The sequence below is a fragment of the Myotis myotis genome, unplaced genomic scaffold (assembly GCF_014108235.1).
Source record: "Myotis myotis isolate mMyoMyo1 unplaced genomic scaffold, mMyoMyo1.p scaffold_m19_p_1, whole genome shotgun sequence".
Lineage (NCBI taxonomy): Eukaryota > Metazoa > Chordata > Mammalia > Chiroptera > Vespertilionidae > Myotis > Myotis myotis.
The window spans coordinates 1-12,019 of NW_023416313.1; the positions used below are offsets into that span (position 1 = coordinate 1).

The window sequence follows — 12,019 nt, forward strand, 5'->3', positions numbered from 1 at the left end:
AATCCGTCGGCAGGGACATTATTCCTATTAATGTGTGCCATCTGTGTAACACCCATTCCAGTGAGAAATGCCTCCTGGGAGTGCCAAAAATTAGGAAATCTCCTTAAAGGTCCATTCAGCCAGGCATTCCTAAACAGCACCTATCAGCTCCAGCGAGAAATCCTAAGAATCAACAATACCCGAGTAATCCCATTGAGTTTAGTTTCTTAAGTGATGCCCTCAGCCGTCTAACCTCCTGGTTAAATCCTGCTAACATATTCATATGGGCCGTCCTAGCAGCAGGAGGCCTCCTTGCATTCTGCTTCTTTCACTGCTTTTACTCCATTATCCAAAGAATGGATGCACAGCAAGCTATGATAATCCACATCCAGCAGGCGTTTATAAAAAGGGAAGGGGGAAATGGGGGAAGAGCTCAAGAGACTTATCTCAGTGCTGTGGCCAGTGCAATGCTGTGAGCACACTCCAGCATACATGCTACCTTGGCACACCAGGAAGTGTCAACGCCCGCCTGACAAATCTCCAAGAGATTTGTAATGCTAACAAATGCTAACCTACTCTTAGCCCCGACCCTCATGCCCATTGGATAACATAGCAAGCGGGTCCCTGTTTCATTGGCTGCTTACCCCTTTATATACAGCTGTACTTCCTCAATAAACTTGGATCTGTGTCTCTGAACCTGGTCTCCGGAGTCATGCCTGCAAATGCCCCAGAGCGTTGGGCTCCGTCATCCTCACCCCTAAGGGGCCCCCTGTTCCAGAGAAGGAGACCTGACCTAGGGACTGGGGAAACTTGGTGCTCAAGGGCAGATTGTGGGGAATTGACAGGAATTGGTCCTAAAGGAACCTGTGGCTACTGTCACTAATCCTGGGACAGGCGTCCACAGCACGAGGCCAGCTGCTGACCAGGTCTCCTCTCCAGGCCCTCAGGCTCATTCAGGGATCTTACAGACCTACAAGAACTGCACAGGACGCCAACATGCAGTGCTCAGGCTTTATTGCAGACGCTGGCCAGCAAGGTGTCAGAGGGAGTGGTGTGAAAATGCCCAGACTGCGCTCACACTGGATGTGGGGCAGGACTCCTGCAGCTTCTAAGAAGTGTGTCCTTGAGCTCTGCCAGCTGGTTATGGTGACTTTTTTCAGGTGTTTCTTCATGTTGCCTGAGTTGTCCAGGGGTCAGAAGGCTGACTTGCTGTTTACTTTCCACGAACTTTCACTTCAGTGACTGTAGTAGTCTGGATAGTTCTCACATTCGTGGCTACGCCGAAGAGGAGTGCAGCTATGAGGGCAAGCAAGCGACCAAACACGACTCTCAAATACACCAGTGACATACCACCTGCCCTCACTGACCGCCTTCTTCTTGGAGGGGGTCCGCTGTCCACACTCCCTCCCGCACCATTGTTAATGCACAGGGGAGGGTCCCAGCCTACATGGCAATGGCAGTTCCTCTTATTGTTGCACACGCCCCTGTAGTTGCATTTCGAAGGGGGACAGTTGTAGTCGATGGCCGCCAGAGTAGCATTGCAGAAGCCCTGAAGACAAAACTTTCCACTGCCGCAGGGGGTACCAGGTCTCACAGCACCAACATCAGTTGTTTCTGTCGCACGGTGTGCACCCACGCCAAAACACAAGGACCCCCCTATGACTGAGTGATGGAAGCCCACATGTTCCTGCAACCGAGGCAGATGAGTGACGTTGACACACTGTAGGCGTCCACACATAACGTCAGCGTCCGCACAACGCTTTGGCTGGTATTCATCAGTAACTTTACAGTGTCCAAATCGGTGGCCCTTTTTATTTATGCTGTAGCAGATGTCTGGCGCGCTCAGTGCCCCCTCCCCAAAGATCTCCTTGCAGTGCATACTGCGGTCGGTACAATTGCCGTGGTAGCAGTAGCCGTCCTCAGTGCACGGGGTTCCATCTTGCAGATAAAAGTCACTGGGGCACCTCGTGTCCTTCCCCGTGCAGTACTCCGGAAGGTCACAGATGTTCTGGATCGGCCTGCAGAGTGTCCCTGCAGGCGAGTGGGTGCAGTTTGCACAGCACGTTTCTCCGTTACAGATGCTCCCAGGTGTGAAGCGGCAGTCACTTTCGCAGCATGTGTTGCTGTAACACTGCTTGAAGGTCCCACAGTCACACTGCTCTTTGTTTTCCACCACAGAGTTTCCACATCGAATGGATGTCAGGCTACTGTTTGAATACAAGTGTTCCCCTCTTTCTCTGAAGAGGCAGCGTTGTATATTATTATTAAGTACGTGTTGTGTGTGTGAAAAGGAGCAGTTACTGAATGAATCTGTCAACACAGGGTATCTGTACATGATGCAGGTGGTCCTTCTCTGGCAAATACAGTCCATCGTATCTAACAACAGACCAAAAGAGGTCCCTATATGGTTGGAGGCTATAATTGATAACAGTAAATAATGTCTGGATAGTTGACCTAGAAAGATCAGATTTGTTTTAGGTCCACACAGCGTGTATACAACTGGTTTAAAATTAACTTCATGGGGCCCATCTCTGTTCACAATTAAGGCTGGATATGTGTCATAATACCTATAAATTTTGTCAGCATAATTCTTAGCAAATGGACCTTGTGGCACAGCATAGTTGTTCATATCAGCTGGCTCTCCCTGATTGTAAATGACCATGAGGCCGATGTAGTACCTCATATTAAGACCTCTGAACATGGCGTCTATTATACTACCTATATGTACCAGGTATTGGGCACACACTGACACATTGTTGTACAGAGTATAAATGGAATGGGCACTCATGAGACAGCCTTTCATAGCTCCACTGTGGGATGCATAGATCTTACTGCTGATCCTGGAGGCTGCACTGGGTTTCGGGTCAGAGAACAGTGGGTACCTCTCAGCCTTCTGTCCCAGACTGGACATGGGTCCTATGGCGTGAGTGTCGGCTACAATCTGAGAAATGATGTGCTCAAACCTCTGGGAATCCTTGAGGGGTTTGATTTCATAGGCAAGGTCGTCCACCTTCATGATGCCTTCCAGGCCCCCATAGCACATGTCCACAGTGACCATGGAGAGAGGGACGTCCTCCAGGTAGCCCAAGTAGTAACAGTCGAGAGGGAAAAAAGGGTAGTCCACCTGCAAGGCCCCCTGGTCATCCTGAGTCTTAATCACCAGCTGTCCAGGCCAAAACAGTCTCTTGCGCCGCATGTGGAGTACGTGTCTCTGGCCCCCAAACCTCAGGCTGTAGGAAAGCCAGCTTGGGGCCCGCAAGCCTTTGCCATGGTGCAGCTCCTTCCTGTGAATCACCACCTCAGAGGAAGTGTAACGCCAGGAGGGACGACCTTGAGAACACTCGGCTAGAGTCAGCACCACACAGAGCCCAAACAGCAAGAAGGGCATCCTCAGGGTGACGGGGCCCCCTGCCAGCCTCAGGCCCTTGGTGGGAGAGAACCATTGATGGGAACGGAGAGAGGAAGGGTCCTCAGTGAAGCCTGGTCCCCACCATCTGCCGTGGCTACTTCCCACCAAGGGAATAGTGACAGGAAACCTACACTGGTTGGGTCAGCTAAGGCAACAATGAAAGGGTATGGCAGTGGGTGAGGCTGGACAGGCATTCAGCTGGGGTGGAGGTGGGGGAGGTGGGAACCCTGTCTGTGAATGTAGAGCCGGAAATAAGAGACAAGGAAGTAGACCCATGTCTCCATTGCATACATGTCAGGGTTCCCTCTAGCTACTTGCACACATGTTATGTAATTACAGCAAAGTTAAATTCCCTACTGTTGCCCTAACCAGTTTGGCCCAGTCCGATGCCTGCGGACTGAAGGGTCCCAGGTTCGATTCTGGTCAAGGGCATGTACCTGGGTTGCGGGCACATCTCCAGTAGGAGGTATGCAGGAGGCAGCTGGTCGATGTTTCTCACTCATTGTGTTGTGGACCAACATTTGCGAGAATAAGACCACCAGCTCCAATTAGGTCTTAAACAGCAAGCGAGGATTTATTGAGCTGGCCAGCGTCTGCCACAGGCTCCTCTGTAACAGCCCCGAGCTTTGTGCTCGGCGAGCTTTTATCCCCAGATAACACAAACGTCCTTGATTTGCAGTTACAGGGTCTAATCAGGACCTTGATACAGATGTCTGGGACTGTGAGACTTGGAGTTATGCCTGGTTACCTATCCTTGACCCCATCCTTGTTAAAATTTTTTACTGACATTCAATTCATCACACTCCCTACTGGTCTTAAGAGACAAATTCAGACCCTGGATTCGTCGCTAGTATCCACTAGCTGAGAGTACTGGGTGTGCAGGACCATGAGGTAGGACGCAGAGCCCTGGCTCAGACCCAGTCTGGAGGTTTAGGGAGAGTATGCAGGGGTGAGTCCGGTGGTGCATGCCCACCAGGTACCATTTGGGGCCACCAGGTACCAGGGGTTCCCGGACCCTGGTCTCTCCGGAAGTCAGAGTGTCTGGTTACAATTTTCTGCATGGGGGAATCGGGGAGGGAGTAATTGGCAGATGCGACACACAGCCCGGCTCCAGTAATATCTCCTAAAGTTAATCCCCTCCTCCCTTTTCCCCATGCACATAGTCCCAGGGTTTCTGCATCCTTGGACATGTTGCGGATGTGGGCCGCACTTGCTCAAAATGGATCCGAAGCTCCCATCCCAACATAATAGGGGGGCTCGGGGTTCACTTGGGCACACGGCTGGCATCTCCTAGCCACATCCTTGGCCATCCTCTGTAGTCCCGGAACGTAGTAATCCTTGCGAAGAAGCTCAGCCAGCTTGGTGCCTCCGAGATGGGTGCCCCTATGGGTCTGCTCTACCATGATTCTGCCCAGGCTTTCTAGGAGGAACAGACAATGGTCCGGGAGTTTCAGCCATCCTCCCCTGGTCACCTGGGCCCCTAGTCCTTTTGCTTGCTCTTCTTCCTTCTTGGTGTAGGTTGGGGTGTCAGGCAGCTGGTGGTCTGGGAGGGCCACTAAGACCTGTAGGGGCCCTACTGGTCTTTTGGCGGCTTCCTTTGCTGCTTGATCAGAGCAGGTTGATTGGCCAGGTCTGTTGTCTTCTTGAGGATGATCTGCAGCAGGTGTGTCTGGTCAGAGGTCACCTTGTACTGAGGCTGGGCGTCACTCGGCTGGTGGGCTGCTGCCACCCAGAGGCAAGTAGGTCACCTAAATACTCAGATGCAAAGGGGTCAAGTCTTTTGGACAAATAGTCTACCAACCTCTTCTAGGGGCTGAGACGTTAGGTGAGTACCTCTTTGGCTATGCCCCTTGTCTCACATACTTAGAGGTGGAAATACTTAGTTACATCTAGTAGCACTAGTTGGCCCATCGTCCTTACTCTGCTCATGTCTGTCTAACTGCCTAATATATTACCTCAAGGATCCTGGCCCTGAATTCTTTCAGGGAAAATGGGCGTTGACTTTTCTTCTGTAACTGCTTCGTGCTGAGGAGGGACGGAGTCTTCTCTCAGAGCCAAGAGATACTTGCTATCTGTCAGAGGGACAATGAGGCCTGGGCACAGAAGGAGGTGGGCTTGTGACCTGATGGAAAGAAAACATTTTAGTTAAAATACCTCTATTGAAATAGAGTTTTTCTCCTCAAAATTACCACTGTGTTTATAAAAAAAAAAACCAAAACACAAATTAAGACCAATTTATCTATTGTATTCAATTTGGCCTGATGTTTGCACAAGCACAACAAGAATGGTAACTGATTACCTTTGCCAGAATTTCATGATTGAATCTTCGTGTGCCCCGTAGGGCCAGGAAGCCAAGCAATCCAGCTGCCATTAGGCCTGCCTGCAGTATCTGCTGAGTTAGGTGATTCCCTCACCAGCAGCAACGCCATCTGGGCCTATGCCCTAGGCTTTAAGGCCCATCTCAGTAGCCCTCCTACGCATCACGGCCCAGAGTGCGTGGGGGTTCCTCAGGGACGCAGAGGCGTCCTTATTGCTCCCCTTCTACTCTGACCACCCACCAGTGATGGTAGGGCATGGGCCTGATGCTCCAGCACCAGCCATCTTCAGGGCTCCCAAGCAGGATACCAGGCTTTTCCCATGGCACTCTTATTGGCTTCAAGTCTTCAGAGCTCGGACAGGGCTCCTTAAAACATGATACTGCAGTCAAAGTTTTCAGTTAATTAAACCACTATTAGGAACCAGTCTTATTGAATATACGCAAAGAAATGTATTGCCATGATTTATTAAACATTGCCAAATTCCGGAGGAATTATATAAAGAGAAAAACATACTGACCTGCTCTACGATTTTCTGATTTTCCTTGCCAGTCCCTTTTCATGGACTCTTCAGAGTAATTGTCTTTAAATGGCAAGAAGAAATTTACAACGTGTCTATATTCAAAGAGACAGTCACTGCTGTCCCTGTAGTAGGGTTTCCCTTACTTGACTTGTTCTCTCGGAACGGACTAAGGGAGCTTTATTTCTTTACAGTGTCTTACATGTCACAGGACCTCACAGGGTCAGTAATTCCTGTAACAGAGGGCAAGTATTCACCACTTTACTAACCCCCTCTGTTCTAAACAGGACTTCCCCAGTTTCCTACAGTTGAGGTTTGTGCCACCCCTGACATGGGCATGGTCACATAGGCCTGCAAGAAAGTATACAGGCTGCAAACTGTCTCTGAATAGAGACCAAAACCTAATGGGTATTCTTCTTTGCCAGGTTGGGCACCTGGATTCTCAGCAGCTAGGCACCCTCTGCTTTTGGGGTTCACCCCACATAGCCTCCTTTTAGGACACCCACCACATAGCCATAACAATGGCCCTCAGTGTGGGAGACTGGACACATGCCAGTTACTCCCAAAGACTGCCAAGGACTGTAGACCATCACCAGTCTACAGCAAATGCTAGCACCTACAGCTATATTCAAACCTGTAAGATAATCAAAGGTTAACACAACATACTAATACAATGAAACATAATATTTGCACCATGGCCGCCTCAGACAGCTAAATCTTCTGCTACTAAACATGACATATGGTAGGGCTATACAAACATTTTAGGAGGTGACTAAAGTCTACTCTTGACCTTCCCCTATAAGGAAAAATTGTCCTTGTCTCTCTGGAGCCATGTCCATGAAGACGCAGGCACTAAGTCTATTACACAGCTTTCTGCGGGCTACTGTCAGGGCTGTGTATGTGGCCAGTTCTTCTTTCTAGCCACAAACACAGTCTGTCCAATTTCCTTAAAATGTATTCTGGCACAACAGAAAGTTGTTTTGCTGTACACAGGTAGCTTAACCCCTATACAGCTGGGCTTGGACCTCTGCCTAGCAAACTGCAGTTTACAAGTTCAATATGCAACCTTAAGTCCTCTTAACCCAATGAGGTTTTGGCCAGTTTCTGAGTCAGACTCCTCCTCTCTTGGAGAATTTCAAAGTCCTGATGGCTCCCAGGTCCAGGGAGAGTGCCCATTTGTTCAGCCTGTTTATTAGTTACAGGGCCCCACTATCCGTGTCTTCCCACCAGTCCCCTTTGTGGCAGAGCAGCGACCAGGCCTCTTCCAAGGGAGTGCACAGGAAGGGGATATCAGCCCCTCCTCTTCCATCAGCAACAGGTACTGAATACTTTCAGTACATTTGCAAACAGGGAGCTTCTGCTAGCTCTATCTGCAGCTTTCATAAATCCCAGGCTTGCTGCTCTATTCCTGGGGCTGTAGGAAGGCTAGTACCAGTCACTGGCTTCTGCCTTAACTGCTGTAGCCTGCAAGCCAAAGGCCCAAGTCTTGTATTGCTTGTTGTAAAACACTCATTACTCACTGGGCAGCAGCGGGGCAGCTCTAGTGTCAGGTAAATTTCTGCTGTCCCCCACTTTCTCGCTGCTGCTGCTGCTGCTGCTGCTGCTGCTGCTGCTGATTTTTTCAGGGCCACTGCAGGCAGCTTGGGCATCCAGCCCCCCTTCTTTGTCTGGCTCTCGCTGGCTGAGTCTGCCTAGCAACCAGTTCTAAATCACCAGGGCGACTGCAGACTTCAGGTCCGATTCTCCTCCACTTTGCTTCTGGGAGTTTAGTTGTTTTTAATGTATTAGAATCCTTTATTCTTAGAAACCTTAATCTTTTAATGATTACCAAAAGTGAACAATCAGCATTGGTGCTCACAGAAAACTTGTGACCTTGAAGTTAGTTGATAAGGCACCTGCTGGTAAACTACATACAAAACCCCTATGCCTGAAGCTCGGTCTGCAGCCAGTAAAATAACTGCCAACACTCTGCCCCTATATCTCAGCACAAGGCCCGTTGCTTTCCCCCACAGATTTTTCCTCTTACCCTTGATCTCTCCGACCAATCCCCCATCTCCTTGTCCAGTTGTTTGTCTCCTTTTAAACAGTGGGAGTTGCAGAGAAAAGCAGACCAATGCTATAGTAGTCCTCCCTCCCTCTGCCTTCACCGTCTCTGATCATTCACTCCCCAATCTGGTCTGGAGCTGGGGAATAGTGCCTCGATCCCCCTTGCATCCCCAGAGGGCTGCCCATCTGGCCCAAGGACCAATTTCCTTCCCTCCGCCTTCACCTTCCCTCCCTCTCTTAGGTGAAGAGGGTCTGCAGTTACTGCTGGCAGTCATGCCACTTGGGTAAAAAAAGACTGACTCCAGCAGAGAGATCAGACCCTGAGGGTTCTGAGAAAAAGAGGGATTTTGATTCTTCCAATTATACAAATCACTAGTTGAGAAAGGGACATAAATCTTGAAAAGTTGGCCACCCGGGCCCAGTTCCGGTGGCCCAGCCTGCCTCAAGGGCAGGAGAGGCGCTGGGGCCACATGCCCAACACCCCCGGAAGCTCCATATTCTGTTCCCTGTCTAGTATGACAAAGCCCCTCCTGTCGGTGGGTCCAGAGGGAAGACAATTGGCATTGGGTGAGGCAGGGGCTCCAGTTCAAGAGCTGGTGGGGTGGCCTGGGCCTGAGGCCGGGACTCACCCAGATCCTGGGCCGGGGAAGCATGGAGGGGCGGCTGGCTAATGGGTTCTTCCTACTCTCCCTGAAGGACCATCTTCTCAGACCACAAAGGCATAAAACTGGAAATCAACTACAACAAAAACAATCCAGAAAAATCAAACACATGGAGACTAAATAGCATGCTATTAAACAACAACTGGGTTACCAGTGAGATCAAAGAAGAAATAAAAAACATCATGGCAACAAACGACAATGAAAACACAACAATCCAAAACCTATGGGACACAGCAAAAGCAGTCTTGAGAGGGAAGTTCATCGCTCTACAAGCCTACTGCAAGAAACAAGAAACAATGAGAATAAATGACCTAACTCTACAACTCGAAGAGTTAGAAAGAGAGCAACAAAAAAGGCCCACTGTAAGCAGAAGGAAGGAAATAACAAAGATCAGAGCGGAGATAAAGGACATAGAGACCAAAAAAACAATACAAAAGATCAACAAAACCAAGAGCTGGTTCTTTGAAAGGATAAACAAGATCGATACACCTCTAGCCAGGCTCACCAAGAAACAAAGAGAGAGGACCCAAATAAACAAAATCAGACATGAAAGAGGAGAAATAACAACAGACCCCATAGAAATACAAGGGATTGTTAGAAAATACTATGAACAACTCTACTCCAACACACTAGACAACCTGGAGGAAATGGACATATACCTAGAAAAATACAACCTTCCAAAACTTAATCAGGAAGAATCTAAAAATCTCAATAGGCCAATAACTATGGAGGAAATCGAAGCAGTAATCAAAAACCTTCCAGCAAACAAAAGCTCAGGGCCAGATGGCTTCACAGGGGAGTTTTACCAAACATCCAAGGAAGACCTAAAACCTATCCTCCTCAGACTATGTCAAAAGATCCAAGAGGAAGGAACACTTCTCAGCTCATTCTATGAAGCCAACATCACCCTAATCCCAAAACCGGATAAAGACAATACAATGAAAGAGAATTATAGGCCAATATCCTTCATGAACATAGATGCCAAAATCCTCAACAAAATCCTAGCAAATAGGATCCAGCAGTACATCAAAAAGATCATACACCATGACCAAGTAGGATTTATCCCAGGGATGCAAGGACGGTACAATATCCACAAATCAATAAATGTGATACATCACATAAACAAATTGAGAGAAAAACCCCACATAGTCATATCAATTGATGCGGAAAAAGCATTTGACAAAATCCAACACCCTTTCTTGATAAAAACTCTCAGCAAGATAGGAATTGAGAGATTATACCTCAACATAATAAAAGCCATATATGACAAACCCACAGCCAACATTATAATCAATGGGCAAAAACTAAAACCATTCCCCCTAAAAACAGGAACAAGACAGGGATGCCCCCTCTCACCACTCCTGTTCAACATAGTACTGGGTGTACTAGCCATTGCGATCAGACAAGAAGAAGAAATAAAAGGCATCCAGATTGGAAAAGAAGAAGTAAAACTGTCCTTATTTGCAGATGACATGATACTGTACATAGAGAACCCTAAAAACTCCATCAAAAAATTATTAGACTTAATAAATGAATTTGGCAATGTAGGAGGATACAAAATTAATGCTAAGAAATCCATGGCATTTCTTTACACCAATAGTGAACTTACAGAAAGTGAAACTACAGAAGCAATCCCATTTACCATTGCACCAAAAAAATTAAAATACCTAGGAATAAACTTAACTAAGGAGGTAAAAGACTTATATGCCAAAAACTACAGGACGCTGAAAAAAGAGATAGGGGAAGACATAAACAGATGGAAGAACATACCATGTTCATGGATTGCTAGAATCAACATCATCAAAATGTCCATACTACCCAAAGCAATCTATAGATTCAATGCAATCCCCATTAAATTACCAACAGCATATTTCACAAATCTAGAACGAATGGTCCAAAAATTCATCTGGAATAAAAAAAAGTCCCCGAATACCTGCAGCAATCCTGAGAAAGAACAAAGTAGGTGGGATCTCAATACCAGATATCAAACTGTATTACAAAGCCACTGTTCTTAAAACAGCTTGGTACTGGCACAAGAACAGACATATAGATCAAGGGAATAGAATAGAGACCCCAGAAATCGACCCAAACCACTATGCCCAATTAATATTTGACAAAGGAGGCAAGAGCATACAATGGAGTCAAGACAGTCTCTTCAATAAATGGTGTTGGGAAAATTGGACAGATACATGCAAAAAGATGAAACTAGACCACCAACTCACACCATACACAAAAATAAACTCAAAATGGATAAAAGACTTAAACGTAAGATGGGAAACCATAAAAATACTAGAGGAATCCACAGGCAGCGAAATCGCAAACACATGCCAAAGGAATTTCTTCTCTGATACTGCTCCTAGAGCAATGGAAACTAAAGAGAAAATAAACAAATGGAACTACATCAAAATAAAAAGCTTTTGCACAGCAAAGGAAACCATCAACAAAACAACAAGAAGACCCACTACATGGGAGAACATATTTGCCAATGATACCACCAATAAGGGTTTAATTTCCAACATTTACAGGGATCTCATGAAACTTAACAAAAGGAAGATAAACAATCTAATCAAAAAAATGGGCAACGGACCTAGATAGACGCTTTTTGAAAGAGGACATACAGAAGGCCGAAAGACATATGAAAACATGCTCAAAGTCACTAATTATACGAGAGCTACAAATCAAAACGACAATGCGTTATCATCTCACAACTGTCAGAATGGCTATCATCAACAAATCAACAAACAACAAGTGTTGGAGAGGATGTGGGGAAAAAGGAACCCTTCTGCACTGCTGGTGGGAAAGCAGACTGGTGCAGCCACTGTGGAGAACAGTATGGAGCTACCTCAAAAAACTAAAAATGGAACTCCCATTTGACCCAGTGATCCCACTACTAGGAATATATCCCAAGAAACCAGAAACGCCAATCAGAAAGGATATATGCACCCCTATGTTCATAGCAGCACAATTCACCATAGCTAAGATTTGGAAACAGCCTAAGTGCCCATCAGCAGATGAGTGGATTAGAAAACTGTGGTACATCTACACAATGGAATACTATGCTGCGGTAAAAAAAAAAAAAAAAAAAAAA

At 47.0% G+C, this 12,019-nt stretch overlaps 1 protein-coding gene across 1 annotated transcript; it reads right to left on the reverse strand.

The window, feature by feature from the left end:
- Nucleotides 1-1,583: 1,583 nt before the first annotated feature.
- On the reverse strand, nt 1,584-2,890 carry LOC118665051 (disintegrin and metalloproteinase domain-containing protein 29-like). Its single transcript, XM_036325923.1, is given in 3 exon segments — nt 1,584-1,630; nt 1,633-2,232; nt 2,812-2,890. Coding segments are annotated over 3 exon segments (726 nt in total).
- Nucleotides 2,891-12,019: the final 9,129 nt, after the last annotated feature.